Genomic DNA, 17,746 nt, shown 5'->3' with positions numbered 1-17,746 from the left:
TCCTCGCAGATTGAAAGCTGCTGTTGCTGCTGTGACAACAATTTCGTCGCAATACAAAAACAATACAAAAAATACTTAAAAGCAATACAAAAGGAATGGGAGTAATCTGTTGCGTCGTTCGTGATGTAAGTGCGAAGGAAGTCGCAATTTATGTTTGCCCTCTCTTCTCCTTCTCAAGATGCATGGCATACTCCTCAAACGATTTGTCCAATCATCGCAGGAGACTGTTTGCGGAGATCAATGGGAGGCACCTGCACCTCTTGAGAAGGAGAGAAAGGAAAGTGTAAATTGTGGCTTCATTCGTGCCTAAAGAATAAACCATGCAAAATTGCTCTTCGAATGTCGAATCGAATTTCGAACACCACATCATAGGATAAAGGCTTCTTAGAGTAACAATTAAGTCCCAGTAAACTAACACTGCCACAGTTGTGTGCTGCTGATCCTTCGAAAAATGCCCCAGGTCGTGCACTGGTAAAGGGCTAATAAGGGATATGCATTTGTGGCTTACCACAAGGCATACATGCTTATCTGTACATGTACAGTCAAATTATTTTTACAATAAAACAATATGTGTTCTTCTCAAGAGGCAAACCATAAAAACAAGTTGCACTTCGAAAGTCCTTCATGGGCACTGAAAACTTGTGTTGGCACTGCTGTAGTGCTGGTGAAACAGACAAGACAATGTGGAAGTTGAAAGGAATGACTTGTTCAGAATGTGAGATCGTTTACAGATGTGTTCAACTTAGCTCACAGATTATCACATAGGAAAACGAATGCAGCAAGTGCTCTCTTCTCGCACCGGCACTGCCTTCCGCATTTGCCGTTTTGGGGTGAGCTATACAGTTTCACTGTGCTTTCACACGTGAGACCATCGTTCCTGACAATAATGCATAGTTTGAAACAGGAATAGTTTAGCACTATAAAACCGTGATCCTTGCAATGACGATGGCTGCGGCAGTGCTTTGTCACACGTGATCGTTTCCACGACTCTCGTCTTCAGCGCTGCTTTCATTTCATCTAAAGAACAGTAGGTGCAGTCTCAAAAGATACTGCAGAATTATCAGTTGTAGAAACTATGTATGTTAAAATATCATCACATTAAACTCCCCCATTATCGCTGTCATCGATTATTCGATTATGCCAGGTGTTTTACAAAGGTCCCCCGGCTGAATAATTCGTAAAAGGTGACGACATTTAAGACCTTTCTTTTTGATAAAGATCCTTGGGAACTAACAAGTGAATGGCTCATTTGCATACGCTCACTTATTAAGTAAATATCCTAACTTATCAGTTTTACTTCACACGTTTATGGAACCTCTGTTTTACGCATGAAGACCTTCATAAAAAATATTCCAAGGGAAAAAAAAAAAACATGTCGACACTTAGTGATTTTGTCAAGTAATTAATCGGTTTCAGTTTACATATTTCTTGCACGGAGCAGTGCACCAATGCGCTCTTTGAACCAGCTGTCCGTCTGTCAATTTCGTGTTCATCTGTATGGTTCACGCACGGGGATGACTTGCATGCCTCGATGTATATATTTGTGTGGGTTGAAAAATACACTTTCAGCTGTGTTTGAGAATCGTGTTTGTGTGTTTCTACCAAGGTCTCAGGGTTCCTTATGGAGATCAGGTATCACCAGCTCACCTCCTTTCTAGCCGCTCTTTACGTACCATTGATGTTCGTCAGTCCACAGCGCACAAATGCAAGCGAACAACCAGGATTGGCTTAGTAATAAGCTGGTGTGACATTAACTCTTTCGTTACCGCCACAAAAATGGCCATTTTTGGGTGGCTTGACAAATATATTTTTTTCTGTGGCTGACAGTATCATTACAAAAGATGTTGCTATATAGAAAAATGTAGCCAAATGAATGCCCTATTGAATAATGTAAGTCTCAGAAACAAAGCTATCCATGTATTTCCGAAATTAATTTTGGAACATACAAAAGAAATTGGTGCAAACAGCAGAATCCTCATGAAGATATGCCTGGATCTTGAACAAACATATCAATCTACAAGTTCCAAAATATACAAAATGTGGCAAATTTTGTCAGAAATAATATCTGCAAATATCAACACTCTGGATCAAGAAGTTCATGAGTTGTGGAAAATAACGCATTACTTTCATGCTCAACTTTCTCGTTCTTGTATCACATTTTGCTATTTCGCCACTTTTCTATTCCTCCCGGTTAGCTTTGAGACGTGAACAACGGCAATAGTGCAAGTTATACGTAACCACACATTCAGGATAAAAATCTTATTGTCTAGCACCTTCAGAGCTGTTATTTGCATTCAAATATACGAAATCTAACCCAAATATGATTCAAATGTTCGTATTGCGCATTAGCGAAAGAGATCTGCCGCGGGAATGCGCCACCGACACCAAGATAACATGTCCACACTGCCTCCCTTGCACAGAGCCAACTTTATAAATCACCACCACGAGAAAACAAAAAGTCAAAACGAAACTCATTCTGTAGTGTTTATAGTATCCAACAGATGTAACCCCTTGTTCATATTTAGAGGCCGAACAGCGACGCTTGTAAACCGTCAATCACGAGTGATCGACACTCTATGGGCGAGGTAAGGAAAGAGTTTAAAAAATTTGAATATTTGAAAAAGTGTGAATATCAATTTTCAAATACAAATTGAATAGTGGAAATGTATTCAGTTCGTATTCCGAATTTCGAATATTGGCACACCTCTAGTCCTGTCCCTTTTATACTGCTGTCAACATAACCACATTTTGCAAGGTGAAATTTTTGCACTTCTATGGCCCTTTCAAGTTTCTTTGCTTGCTGATGTAAAAAGGTTGCACGAAATGCATCTAGAAGGCACTCAATTCTTGTTGCTAATAAGCACTAAGGAGAATGAAGCCAAGCAAATATGTGAACAAACAGTGTTTTCCTTTCAAAAATGACTTTTTATTTATTAATAAAAGTTTGCATTTTAAATAGCTATTTAGTCTCACTTAATTAATTTGACACAACAAAAAACTTAAATGGAAAATATTTATCCACTCAAATTATTTTTTCTATTCGGTAAGAAATGTTTTTATCTTGAATACTAATTAGTCTCACTCGATTAATTAATTAGGCACAATAAAAAAAATACTAGCAGCTACAATGCATCATTACTAACAACAATCGGTTGCGCTCACAGAGAGCGTTCCGTCACTTAAAATTTTGGCGCATGTTGTCAGCCAGTGCCCTCGTATATTTTTGGATTTATATCAGCCTTCAGTACCTCCCCTCATCATCTCCATATCTTCAGCGCCTCCCCCACGGGTAGTCCGTCGGCACACGTTTGGGTGATGACACTGTCTGCCTGTCTGTTTGGAAGCTACGGTACTATGCAACGAGGTTTTGCCTCGGTACAAAATCTGCCGAGCACGAGCAACTTCGGGTCGAGCCACGTGTCTTTCCTCGTCAAAAAGCCTCTCCGAACCGCAGACGCCATTGTAGCACGCAGCAAAACAAGAAGAAAGAAGAAAGAAAACTCGAGGGCAGGAGAATGACGTAGAGAGGGAAACCTCCTCTACTTCCTACGAGCCCCTTCTGTCGTTTTGAAGTAGCACGCCTTGCAATGTGCACATCTAAACCAAAGCAGTAATGCACGGATAAACACACTGCATTCTCGCTTTAATGTTCACGGAGGCTAAAGCTCTTAAAAACGCCACTGCAATTTGTTTCAGTGAAAAGGTGCAATCTTGCTTTTCGATTTTCACACGTTTTACTGGCAGCCAGGAAGATTGTGATCGCTAAACGCGGGCAAGCTCTTCCGCGGCGATCATTATACCAATGTATTGTTTACGTTAACTTCAATGGGTAAGCTGACGGGAACCAATAATTTGATCGTGATATCGGAGTTACTCTCATATAAAAGATTGTAACGTAATAAATGGGCTCGACAGTATTATTGTAAATTTTATTACTCGTACGCTTCAATGTAGGTTGGTGTTACACCCCCTTGACTGTAGAAGAGAGATGTCAGATTTGATTTTCTTGTTCAAAGTTTTTCATGCTACCATTGGCTCACCAGTACTATTGGATTGTTCAGTTTTTTTGTTCCCTTAAGACTCGCTAGAAGTTCCCTACCATTCTATCCAAAAATTGAAAATAAGTCAAATCCGCTGCAACGTATGCAAATCATCTACAATACATATTTAGGGCCTGACTTTTTAGGGTTAAACCCGTATCCGCCCGATATTTACCCCCCGAACGAAATCTGTAAAATTCGGGTTTAACCCGAATCTACCCGAAAACATCCGGGTCGCGTGGCACACTCATAAGCGTGCTTTAAAATAAAGTTTGATAACATTGCTAAACATTAGTTCCATGTTAAGACAAATTTTTATTAAACAAAAAAAAAATCACCCGAATACACCTGAATTCCTGACGACAGAATATGCCGTAACGGGATTTAACCCGAATACACTCGAATTTTCAAATGAAAAATATCACCCGATATTTACCCCCCGAATTTGACCAAAAATAAAACCCGAAAAAGTCAGGCCCTATACATATTGCATGAGTGATGGTAATATGGACATCTTTTTCTCCTTGAGGGCCTTAAAGTCTATTGTGTTCAAGTGACCCAGTGATTTAGTTGACTTAGTGATTAAAGTGAATTATGTTTTATGTTTCAACTTTCGCATGTATCTTATCTAACCACAATTTTTGTGGTTTTTCCTCCTCTTGGTGTTTTATATACTGTATTTTTAGCGCTTAATTAGTTGATAAGGGCCTGACTTTTTAGGGTAATACCCGATTAGGCCTGATATTTACCTCCCGATTCAAATCATAAAAACAGGATTTAACCCGATATTTCCCCAAAAACTGCTGGACCAGGATAATCCGAACTCATTGCAACTACCGCAGTACTTTGGAAACCATTGTAAACGCGTAAGTATGCTTATACAAACTATTAAAACAGGCACCTGCTGCCTCTTAGATGCATGAACAAAATATTGATACTCTGTATCGACTGGTGTGTCGTGTATTATGCCGAGTAAACCAAAGATTTACGCCTGATCCAATCCGATTCAACTAGACTTTGGGTGGTTCAGGTTCAGTTCAACCTGATTACACCCGAATTACTGAAACAAAATATAACCCGATATTTACCCCCCCCGATCTTGCTGTAAAATATAACCCGAAAAAGTCAGGCCCTATGTACTACACGTTGATGTTGTATCCCCACTGCTTAGGCCAGTGGCTGTTGGTGCGCAGAATAAATAACCGTCACTGCAACGCAATTACATTATTGTCTTTTGTGGCCATGCTAAGGTATTGCAAAAAGTGTGAATATGTCTTGTTGCCATTACTGGAGTAGTAGTATTTTCGAAGTCTCATATAACAGAAAGTATAACCTAAGGAATGCAGAACAATCATCGAGAACAAACTGGGACTTTGTTAGCTTGCATTGCACGGCACAACACTCACTTGATATTGAGAGAACTCAGCTGCTCGGGCAAGCTCGAAGAAGCAGCGCTCGTTTCCGTGCCTTCCTTTGCAGCATTCCTGGAATAATTGCCCTCGCACGTGAGACATTTCTCAACCTCACTGTCACGCTCAAAAGAGAAATATTCTTACCCGTCCTCCTTGAAACAGTCGGAGTAGAGTCCGGCCTTCAAGTATTTCTTCTTAGGAAGCTGGTGTTCACGACGCCTACGGCGACGTCGTTTCTCACGTTGGCCGCTGAACCCCGATGATGGTTTTGTCACTGAAATCACCGGTGTATCTTCTGGGGTAGGCGTGCTGAAGAGACGGATATAATAGCGTCAGGTGCACTTTCAACTGCATGCACACACAGGCAGAGACATTTGAAAATCTTGAAAAAACGTTAGGGCTGCGTAACTATTCCAATTTTTCAAATACCGAACTGTGCACTCAACTCAAATCCAAATATAGAATACCCTAATTCGTATCGAAGGAGTGTCTCATTCAAACTGAATATACTGGAATAGTTCTGAAGCTGCACCCCAAAGCCCATAAAGGCCACAAGAAAACACAGGGAATGCAGCTAGGTAATATAAGTAGTATTCACTTCTTATTAGCTTCAGGTAAATACCTATTTGATTCATTTATACAAATAAGAATTCGTAGGACTCTACCAGAAATGCTACAATGCAATTTCCTCGATAGAACAATCATCTCCACATTTCCACACAAATATGTAACACAAAGTTTTCACACTACGTGTATTTCATACATACATTAGATCTCAGGATGTTTAACAAGGACGATAGATTTGAATGATGACTGGCTCCAATGCTGCTATCTCGCATTTCCCACGAAACATCTAATTAATAGTTAATAAATTTTAGCTAATTACTCATCCAGTAGTTGCATACGCTGTCCTACAGGATGTTTGCTGGGCCGTACAACCCACATGCTAAAACGGCATCTATCTTGCTCTGCTAGTTTTTTAATAAAAATTCTGTAACTATTAATAAAAAGATTGTATATACAAAGGCTTTTGAAAAGGGCTACCTGGGGGAGGCAGATTTCTTCGCCTTGTCGACTGACTCGGCCTTGCGTGCTTTCCGAGGAGGCTCTCCGCAAGAGTCAGATTCTCGATTGTTCTTGTCCAGTTCAGTTGCTCCTTTCTTCTTCTTCTTCCTCCTTTCTACACTTTTGGATTTGCTCGATATTTTGTACTCTGTCACAGGGACACAATTTTTCTTCTTGTTCAAGGATGGCGCAGTTTTCTCCTTGCTGCTACACACAACAGCTTCGATGGCTTCTCTGATGGTGTCCACCACCTTTCCTGCGTCGGTTCGTGCTTTCTTGTATTTGCCTGGAGTGAAACGTGATTCTTATGACTGACAATGATAATTTGTGGCTTTACATCGCGTGACAACTGTAATTATGGGCGACGCCGTACTGATTGGTCTGTCGAATAATTTTGCCCAGCCGTGGTTTCTCCAACTTTTGTTGAAATATTAGCATGCAGTCTGTATCTACTGTTTTAGCATCCCGTGCACACAATTATGTTGTCTGAGCAATTTGTACTATGGAAAAAATTGACCTCATTATCTGGTTTCAAGCCCATGACCTGATGCTTTTGACCAGTGTTTTACAAAGTGGGTTCGGCAGAATCCACATGTTCCACGGTCGGTTATCCAGCATTACAGAATGCAGACGGTAACCATGCGACGTGTCTTAATAAGTACACTCCCACGAGCAGGGCTACGAGGTTGAAGCTCTGTACTACGACCAGGTAGTCGCGTTCCACCATGAAAGCGTGTGGGATTGCCTACGAACTAATGTGAGAAGAATGATTTCCCTTCCTCTATTTTCTGTCACATTTGTACGAGGTGTATCGGCGCAGGACATGTCCTTATCCGCGGCTTTTACCGTGTATACTATGAAGTATTCATTAAGTATGGATCTGTGCTTAAAGAAACGAACCCACAGCGTGCTGCTTCCAGTGACACTGGGATGAATACATAGTAGTTGTATGAATGTTTGAAGAACCATCCCTTTTGTTCACTGTTTCACAAACTAATGTCTAGCATGTTGTCCTCTCTGGGCACATCACAGGTTGATGGGGGTGGGAGCATTCCTCATCATTCCAAAAAAATATGCTAGAGTCTTCGAGTTCCACTGCTTTTGACTAATCAAGCATAAAGGATATTGTACAAATAAGTAAGCCACTTGTCCACATGACAACTGGTTTACCGTCCAGTGGGCAATCACGGGGGACACTGTGAGACGCGAAAATTTACATCATCATGGGCTCCAATTATTATTACCAGTCATTATATGAATAGTACGTGAATAACAAATACGTGAAACGCAAGAGGCTTGTTGGGACTTGGGAGGCTGAGACTAAAATGTGGGACCATGACAAAAATATTATGAATTTGATTAGTTAACAGTCTATCAATAAGAATTCTGAAACGAACTGCTGTTATGTAGTAGCTTACCTGCAGCCTTGTATGCTTTCTTTTTCTTTCTTGAAAGAGGCAGGCTGCTTCTTGCCTTCTGTACTTTATTTTTCCTTTTCTCCTTGGCAGTAGCTGTAACTACATTGGAGGCTGTTTCTTTCTTTACATCATCAGCTGGCTGCCCTTCAGCTCTTGTCTCGTCACCAGCATCCATATCAGCCATTTTTTCTTCCACTACATTTTCTCCTTTATCAGCTTCCTTCTTGGCTTCAACTTTTTCAACGTCCACTTGGGAAACTGTGTCATCGGTTACACCACTGTCATCTGCCTTAGCTCCTTCCGTGTCTGCCTTGAGTTCTTCTACATTAGGTCCCACTTTGCATGTCTCTTCTTCCACAGTCACTTTCTCCTCCACGTCTACAACCTCCGCATCGTGTTTCTTGATCACCTTCTTCCTCTTGACCTTCACAAACCCTGTGCGGTTCCTGATCTTTCGCTTGCGATACTTACGCTTTGCCTCTCCCACTTCTCCTTTCTCCTCCAGTTGTTTCGACCTCTTTGCCTTCTCTACCGCCTTCAGCAGTTTCTGCTGCTTCTGCTTCAGCAGCGAGATCTTCTTCAGCGGGTTGTCCGAGTCGCTGTCTTCTCGGATGATCGATGTTTCGTTGTTCCCGCCGTCATCGCAAATCGCCGGCTGAGGCAAAAGGCTCGCGAGAGGCAAGTCGTCGTCGTCATCATCGCTGCCGATCTCGTCCGCGTTGTCTACCCTCTCTGGAAGTGGCAGAGGCTCACTGTGTAAGTCTGCAGCAGGTTTCTCTTCGTCCATGCGCTTGAATGGAGACCGTGACCGTGACCTTTCGTGAAGTTTTGCTGTATCCAGAGCTTCCGTGAACTTTTGAATGCAGCACTCAATAGCTTCATCGATCGAAGATGACTGTTGTGCGGGGTGTGGCCGAATGCATTTCTTTGTGCTAAGCTTTGCCTTTTTGTCTTTGAGCAGCCGTCCTCGCTTCCGTCCTTTCTCTCTTTTCAAAGGAGGACAGCCCACAGGTGGCATTATCTTCTTCGCTGCTTTCGTCAGAATAGGTATTTCTTTTACCTCCAGAGGTGACACATGAGTTTGTATGTCTTCCTCACGCTTTGTGCTTAGTGTTTCTTCAACTTCTCTATCCTCGTCATGTGAACTGTCCTCTCTGCTACCTTCACCATGTTCTTCACTGAGTAAACAGTGCCTCTTCTTCAGGGGCAAACACCTCTCTCTCGAAGAACTTTCCGTTTCTGGTGACGACTCAGCGGAGCAGACAGAATGGGTGTTCTTCTTTCCCTTCCCCTTCTTAGGAGCACTCTGCTTTGGCTCTTCTTTCTCGCCTTTCCGGGCTTCCATCTTGATGGAGCTTGCATGCTTTTTTCCACTTCCAGCGCTCAGACTAGCACTTGCAGAGAGCCGCGATGGCCTCTCTGATACACGCTTAGGTTTCAGGTACTTGACGATACGAAACATTGGTGGCACACAACCTGCATACCTCGTAGTTGCAGGTATCGTCTGCTTTGACAGAGAAGTTGCAGCCAAGGTGTCACTAATAGAGTCGAGAGCCTCCAGGATCATGCTCGGAGTCGCTGACGTGGGTTTAGGTGTTTTGGCCCCTCGATTTCTCTTCCGGTGGTCAGAGTGCTTGGGACGTGGTGACGGCTGAGCGAACCTTTTCTTGCGCAGCTTCCGCTGACACATGTGCAGGAGGTTAAGTTGCTCTTCAACGCTGCACTCGAGAAGCAGCTTCTCCACATCTGGCGTGGTGAACTCCTTGTCCCTCGCAGCGCTGGAGTCCCGAGAGGAGTCATCTCGAGTCTTTTCAATGTCCGTGTTTCGTTGACTAATAACATTCTTATCGATTCCCGGAAGTGAAGCTTCCAAATGAACCGGTTCTCTTCCGTTCTTTTCCGATAAGTCGTGCGTCGAATTATGAAAAGAGCTAGGTACTGCTCTTTCACTACCGATTCTGCTGTTCAACTGTGAAGGATGATGTTCTTCACAGGGTACAGGTAACCTTTCGTGGTTGAGTTTTTGTTTGGATTTTCTTTTTGAGGGATCTAGACGAGGGCGCCCTCTTTTCCGAGGAGCTGGTTTTTCGTTCTCCACTTCAATAACTTGAGGAATTGATTCCGTTTTAGAGTCCACGACAGTCTCGTTGGCACGATCCACTGGAACATCTGGTTCCATTTTCCCCAGCATCTGTTCCACCACAACCACAGCATCCAGCTTTTCCTGTTTCAGTCCAATCATGTCATGAATGCTTACATCTCTCATCTTCGTTTCTGAATCGCTTCCAGTTTCCTGAAACTGAGACCCTATAGAGTCCTGAACCTCTCTCACCAGCCTCTGTAGTTCACTATCTCCCAGAGCATTGCTACGGCGTGTCTTTGTTCTCTCCAGCTTCTCCTTGACTCTCGGACTGCGTTTCATCGGCCAGGCGCCGTCGCACATTTCATCACCACAGTGCGACCCATCCAAAGAACCTCCTATTCTAGTTCCCAATTCTGCTTCCTTGCCTGGCAGTGTCGATGTGCTCCTCCCAACGGTACAACCACGTCCTTGGGTACGACTCCGAAGTCGTGGTGGCGACGTTGCTTTCACTTCTTCCGACTTCTCGGTTTGTTTCAAGGACTCATTTCCGTTGAACTTGGATGAAACCTTTTCCTTTTGCACTATTTCAGGTATCTGGTGTTCTTGCTTCGGTGTTTGCCTCGTTGACTGTAACGTTGCTTCCGAGCATCCGGACCACAGTGGCGAGGTTATCCTAAGAGGAGATGCACACTTTTCATCTTGGTGCGGCATCCTCACGTCTTCAACTTCCTCAGCAACATTGCCTTCACTCGAGCACCCCAACCGTTGCGGAGATTCGCCGCACGACTGAATTCCGCTGTCGGGCGACACATTCGCACTCGCATCTGCACCGAGGTAAGTTGGTAATGTTGGAAGAATCGCAGGGGTGGGCAGTTGTCGAGAAGCAAAGTTTTTACCCTCCTCTTCGATGGACACGTCCTTGTTTACTATGGCTGAAGTTGGCTGAACGGCTTCTTCCAGGGTGAACTGACGTATGGGAGACTTGACTGGTGGTTGCGGTGAACGTCGCCGCCTGCTGCAACTGGAGTAGTTGGAGGAGACACTGCACGAACTCTCACTGTCTGATGTACTCGATGAACTCCCCGAAGAGCTTGAACTTCCAGAACTGGAGTCAGAGCTGGAACTTCCTGATGAACTTGAACCGGAGCTGCCAGAGCTGGATGAGGAACTGCTCGAGGAACGACTGCTGCTACAGGACCGTGATGCCTGGCGTGATGCAATGCTACCATTGCATGGAGTGTAGCTGCACTGCGGTGACTCCCCACCTTGCTGTTGCATCTGTTCGCAAAGCAAACATCACAAAGTCAATGGAAGGACAGAACTACTCAACTACTGTGTAAGTGTTTTTTTCCGCATGGAAAATATTTTTGCGTTTTTGAACAAAGCTGGTTTGAGGAGTGGTTTGAGGAGTGGTTTGAGGAGTGGTTTGAGGAGTTTGAGGACTGAGGCATATTTTGGCACGTATCAAGACATCCGTTGTTCACGGGAATGGCAGCGCTCTAGGTCAATCCCTTTTCTCTCCTCACAGACACGGGAGGAAAAGACCTGTACAATGGCCTTTAGAGACCCTGCAGGAGGTCATAGTACTGGCTATGTGCAGGTCAGCCAATTCATTTTAGCAGTTCTCATTCATTATCACTCAGGGCAGTGGAAAAAAGGCAATGGGCAAAGGCGTACAGTGGAATGCGTTTGTAGGAGTAACAAAAACGTGATCAATTTTCGTTTCTTTACATCTTGCCTGATGGGATAAAACAGCCTTCCGCGGCTTGCTTAAACTACCTTAAACTACGCTGTATGGAGTAGAAAGGGTCAAGGTAGTCAGGGTATAGCGTCGAGCGCCAGATGATTTTCGCCGTCATACGGCCAGAGTTATTCGCGGGAACTGAAATTCGCGATTTTGGAGGAAACACAAAAAATGCGAAACATAATTCCGCGCAAAAACAATGAACTTCTACAGCATGGAAGCAAAAAAAAAAAGAAAAAGAAACTCTATCTCATCATCAGAACCAGTCTCCATGTGTGCGAGTCTCGTTGGTAGATGACAAGCACACACAAATAATTCTTACCTGCACTTAAATCGTACAGACACATGTAACTATGTTCAGCCCACAAACATACGTTGTCAGACTCACCAGCCCCGAATTACTGACACCAGCATGGGGTTTGATAAAAATTTTCAATTCTTTAGGGGATGTTGTCAAACATATCTGTAGGAAATGCACCAGGATGACAGATGAGTCAAAAGTGACATTTTAATGCCCAACTGTAGGAGGCATTTCCCCAGCGGTGGGCAGTCACGATTGTTGATGCCACAGCGTCAGCGAACGATAGAGACGCGTCGCCGTCCTTCTCTGTGCATGTGCACTGCTGCAGTATCGTTCATTTTACTATGTTATTGCTCAAAAGCACCTGCGTTTGAGACTTTTTCACTCGTAATAAGAATGCTTATCAAGTTGTGGAGTCTCTTTCCTTGAGCGAGTACGGAAACACTCGCATGAGACGCCGTCCACCCACCGTTGTGGAAACACCGCATGCGGTTAGGTTTGGTCGTTTCTCGACAGCGCCGCTTGCCACTGAGAAATGCTCGGCGTTCGGCTGCTTGAAAAACACCTGTTGCGGTTGAGCCTTTATTTTTTTTAGGGGTGAGTTGTAAGTCAATGCCCTTACTACAGAGACCCAGCACTGTAGGTGTGAAGCATTCTAGCGCATCCTAACGTTATTATTGATTTTGGTATATATGTCATAACGAGAAGAAATTATATGTCTCTACTATAATGAATTTATGTGGCAGGAATTGTTCGAACTTGGGGTTTTGGTGGAAAGGAAGCTACGGCTGCATTAATGACAGCACCATGTATAGTGCTGTGCTACCTCATTTGTTTTTTGCTTTTTTACTTTTGTTTCCCGATGCGATATAATGTGGGTTGCTTTTGCTCAACCCTTGTGACTCCTATTTTCTATGCGTCTCGCTGCACGTTACTTTCAATTTTCAGTTTCCACATGACCTGTCATTTGTGAATTTGCTTTGGTGAAGAAAACGAATCTGGGGAGCATGGTTGAGATCCAGTAGAGCTGATACTGGAGTTGGATACTGATGTCTTTCTGCTTGCGAATCTCCTTTTTCTGTACATTTTCTCCAACGCTTCCTTTTTAAGTTCATTAATTGTTTCTGCTCCCCCCTTGGCAATGAAACATTTACTGCCGTATTCTCACTCAGCCCCGAGGGATCTCTGCACTTCAAGGGGCTCTTTCAATGCATTGGGCACATGCTCATTGCACGTGTAGTAAGCGCTGCAGAGGCTATTGAAGCGGACAAGGGATCCCTTGGGGCTGAGCGACAATACCGTGGTTAGACTCAAACTAACTACATACTCTTCGCATCCGGTTCTCCATGCAGGAGCAGCGTGGCATACGCCTGCTACGCGACGTCCTTCGCTTGCGCTTGTGCTGCTTGATGCGCATCCGCACAGCCGAAGACGACACCGATCCCTCGTCCATTGTGGCACTTTGTCGCGACACCCTTCGTGCCGCGATGCGCAGCTTGAGTGGGTCTTGCTGTTGAGTTTGCTGCACAATAGCAAACTCGCAGCCATCCTCCTCCCCCGAGGAGCTAGAAGATGAAGAGCAGCTCGACGAGGAGCAACTAGACGAGGAAGACGAGGAGGAGGAAGAACCTTCGCAGTTCTCGTTGCTGCTTGCGTGGTTGCTGTTGCTAGAGCAGCTGCTGGAGCTGGTACGATGACGGTGTTTTGGCTCCGGCTGGTGCAGAAAAGATGAAAACTGCAGCTTAATCTTAAAGTTACCTTAAGTTAATCATGAATGTTTTGCGCATTTTGATATGTGTGGTTCGTTACGTCATGCATGCGTTGTACTGCACACCACAATAATGAGGAAGGAAGAACTATTTTCCTACGTGTCGTCTTCGGCGAGATAGAAACCCTTAAATGCACGTATGCCTCAAGCTCTGATGCCAGAGCAGCCATAGCTATGGCTATTCCCATGTGATGTCATGAGCGTGTGACCTCACTCACAATGCGTATTGGTGGAGATGCCTGCAGTGATGCGAGAGCCGGACGTGTGTGTCATTTATGGTGTGGTGTCCATCTTTTATGCATCTACTACTCCCTTTGCTGTAAAACTTGGAATGCGGGTTCATATTTATTTGGTATAACTCGGACAAAGTGTCGCGAGCCCTTCAGCCGTTGCTTCTATTGCAGATGAATCGGTGAATGAGAATTGGATTTTAAAAAACGATATAGAGGTTGTGGATTAATGGAGACGATTACGATATAGGCAGAAAATTCCCAGTGCAGCTGAGAGTTCACTGTTCATACTTGAACACTGCAGGATATAACATGTACAATATGAACAATTACTAGCTCATACTGAAGAATAACAACCAACGCAAAAAGGTAACTTTGCTATTTACGCATCTCATATAAATTCTGATTCTAGGCCAAAGGCAGCTCGTATACTAAATCTCGCAAAAAATTAAAACAAATTATGGGAAACTGTCAGAGCCGGCATCTACTTTTCGCCTCCAGAGGACAACCGGGAAATCTGTGCCGCCCCCCTGCATTCTTGACTTTCCATCTCTCTTCCGTCGTCCTAGAGCGGCTTCTTTCTGCCTGAAAAGTGTCTTTTTTGGCGCCCCTTCATGCGGTACATGCTGGGCGCCCTGTAGATGCCAGCACTGTCCCACTTATATCCTCGTGCATTCATTATGGAGGAACCTTTAAGTGGAAACTTAATCCCACTGGCTCTTTCACCTGTATATATCTTTATGTAGATACGTAGCACAAATAAAACTGAGTTTAAATTTAAACTTCTTTTTTCTTCTCTTCTTGGATAAAGGTTTTCTCATTTGTGTGCCCCTGGATGAGCACTTTTCAGAAAAACTGCAACAAAAACTTACCAGGTCAGAAACACTGCCTGGCCCAAGTTGCTTAGCTGGTGGTGATCTCTGCCCCAGGAAGGATATTCCTCCGCCCGAGTCTTGCTGCTGTGCACTAAAGCTGCTCTGCGCCATCAGAGGCTCACACCACAGCCTGCACTAGCCACTCTTGGCCACTGCCATTCTCCTGTACCTCCACTGCTTCAATGCGACACTGGGACAAAAATGGTAAATGGCACGGTAAATCTTTCAGACTTCAATAGCGACCACACTGAAGGTTTGACACACAGTGGCAAATCTCGTGGTACGGTTAATTGCATTATGTGAAATCTGCTGAGGGCAAGTGGTATATGTGCCTGTGATGTCCTAGGTTCACGAATTGGTCCAAGTTAATGCGAATGTATTACCATTTGAAAGGAGCATAATGTGTACCTGTACAGACTGGAATGCATATCAGGTGGAAATTGTCCCAAAAAGGTGCTTCTCTTTGACATGGTGGCAACATAAGTTTTGCTCTTATGCTTGCTGAGTGTGCGCACTCATCCCTCTATTAGCGCGTGGAAGGATAAAATATAAGAAAAAATAATGTGTAGTCATCTGATAAACTAACCGCTGCTTGCCTTTAAGAACTAACGTCGTTGATAAGCCACGTCTAAGCCCAATATCAAAAAGAAAGTATTCGGCAATTTCCTATTTGGCCCTCAAAGTTAGATTACGAGAGAGAGCAACCATTTCTTTCTGTGTAGAATGAGGCTACATGGCTGTAAAAAGTATAGAGCTGATTCTATGCACCAACTTTACTCACAACGAACCGCGCTCGCGGCAAATTAAAGTTGACGAAGTGGATTTAATTGATTCAACAAAACACTGTCAGAACGAGGTAGCGAAAGCTCGCAAGTACAGTGCAATAAGTAGCACGAAATTCTAACTCAACATTGTTGAACCCATTTCACGAATCGCGCTAGATGACGACGGGGCCTCTTCTGTGAAAACTCTCGTGTCTGTCTCGCTGTACTAACGTTACCGAAGACATAGAGCGGCCGTTAAGGGCTCTGTTTGTATATCAACCTGAGGGAACGCTCTACGAGCAACCTTTTAACGGCTTTGACTGGGAGACTGTCCGAAGGAAAAATTGAGTAAGTGAAGGCACGTTACAACGGTTAAACGAACTCTTATGAACTGCTCCCGCTCGCGCATTTCAGATGATCGGAACTCGTAACATACATACAGCCAATAAGAGAGTTTTATCAATCAGATTATCGGCAAATTCGCCCTTGACTTAGGGCTGCTATTGCTCCGATGCAAACAAGGTTTACTCACCTTTTTCATGTGTATCCACAGTAACAGAAATACACTCCCGTGCGCAGGGCACGCGATACAAGCGTGTGTACATTTTTCCTCATATCCTCAAAAGGTGATCGAGAAGGATAAAATATATATTGCAAGTATTTTTTTCTTCAAATCAAAGCGTTACTTCCAGTATAAACACATTATGGCTGCCAATCAACATGGCGGGAGCTTGGAGGGCTCCGTAAAGGGATGAGGTTATGACGGTTATGATGAACATTCATGAACACCGACTCCTCTTCGAACTTTAACATTGACTGCTGCAAAAATAAATAGGAATGACAAATTTCAATGTAATCTTGAAGAGATGTTTATGAACACAGAGGTGGGGCGACAACAGCTTCTTCTTTTCTTCTTTCTTCTTCTGTTGGTGTTAATGCCATGGCAACGAAAGCTACGCTGACATGCTGACATTAGACAGTACTGCTAATACTAACTCTAGAGGTTAGACTAGACAGGCCTAACTATTATCATTTCCATCAGATTTTCGTTTTCCATCAGAACGTTAGTCAAATGTGCAAAAGGGAAGACGAAGCTGCATATGCGAAGCCGCCAAAGTTCTTTTTTTTTCTTCTCTTTTTTTTTTACAAAGGGCACAAAGAGGGTAGCAGTCAGAATTACCATGAGTACCCTTCCAGCTGTTCCAAATAAGATTAGTAGCGGCGGGAGCAGTAGTGTAGTGATTTCTTTTCGATTGTGTTCCCTCTCGCGCCAATCACCATGGGATCGTGACAGAGGCGCATGACGTCATTTACCCCGGGCAGCTGCAGGAAGGTCCACGCAAAAGAGTGCCACGGTCGACATAAAAACATCGAGATAGGAAACATGCATAAAAACGTGAAACCAGCGGCATGGCCGAGCGGGTTAAGGGGTTAAGGCGTCCCGCTCGTTGGTGATAGCCAATGTCGTGCTGAAGACTGGGAGGTGATGGGTTCGAATCCTACCACTGGCTGGCTGTGGTGTCTGAGGTTGTGCCTGGGTTTTCCGAAGCCCTTCCAGACGAATGTCGGCACGGTTCTCCCTGAAGTCGTCCCAGGACGCATACTAATAACCCCCTCTCCCCCACTCCTTCCTGCTGTCTTCTCTCCGTATGGCCACATCTGTACGCTGCTCAACACTACAGTTGCTTCACAGTGCTCACACGAAAGAAAAAAGTGCAAACACAAGGTCCTGCTTTCGGTACAAAAACGTTGCGGTTCACAGTGAGAGTATCCAGCTGGATGAATCTGAATGACAGAGGTCCTTTTTGTTTGCTGGTGTGGTAGTGGTGTACTCTTTTTTTCTTTTTACCACATTTTCTGGCCAACAACGCACACAAACTAAAACTGCGAATTTAAAAATAAAAGTGACGCGTACAATGTGGCAAAACGAAGAAGCATCGACTGAGATTAGTTACCATGAAAAGGTGTTTATTGGTAACGCACATAAAACAACTGCTGGAGTAGTTGGGTGCTACCACCTAGGAAAATCCTTCAAAATCTTACTGC

General features: G+C 44.0%; 1 protein-coding gene across 3 annotated transcripts in view; it reads right to left on the bottom strand.

Annotated features, from left to right (window-relative positions):
• Positions 1-16,448, bottom strand: part of LOC135388664 (histone-lysine N-methyltransferase ASH1L-like) — a 37,531-nt gene extending 21,083 nt beyond the window's left edge. For all 3 annotated transcript variants that reach the window (XM_064618365.1, XM_064618366.1, XM_064618367.1), the window contains exons 1-7: positions 16,233-16,448; positions 14,934-15,126; positions 13,391-13,777; positions 7,936-11,296; positions 6,497-6,803; positions 5,597-5,761; positions 5,447-5,524 (exon numbers count right to left, since the gene is read on the bottom strand). In XM_064618365.1, the coding sequence (XP_064474435.1) occupies positions 5,447-5,524; positions 5,597-5,761; positions 6,497-6,803; positions 7,936-11,296; positions 13,391-13,777; positions 14,934-15,047 (4,412 nt within the window). In that variant the 5' untranslated portion in view covers positions 15,048-15,126; positions 16,233-16,448. The remainder of the gene's footprint in view (positions 1-5,446; positions 5,525-5,596; positions 5,762-6,496; positions 6,804-7,935; positions 11,297-13,390; positions 13,778-14,933; positions 15,127-16,232) is intronic.
• Between the last annotated feature and the right edge of the window lie 1,298 nt (positions 16,449-17,746).

This window comes from Ornithodoros turicata, chromosome 3, assembly GCF_037126465.1.
Source record: "Ornithodoros turicata isolate Travis chromosome 3, ASM3712646v1, whole genome shotgun sequence".
In the NCBI taxonomy this organism is placed as follows: domain Eukaryota; kingdom Metazoa; phylum Arthropoda; class Arachnida; order Ixodida; family Argasidae; genus Ornithodoros; species Ornithodoros turicata.
Note: the sequence above shows the minus strand (reverse complement) of the source record. Positions and strands in the feature narration are given on the sequence as shown.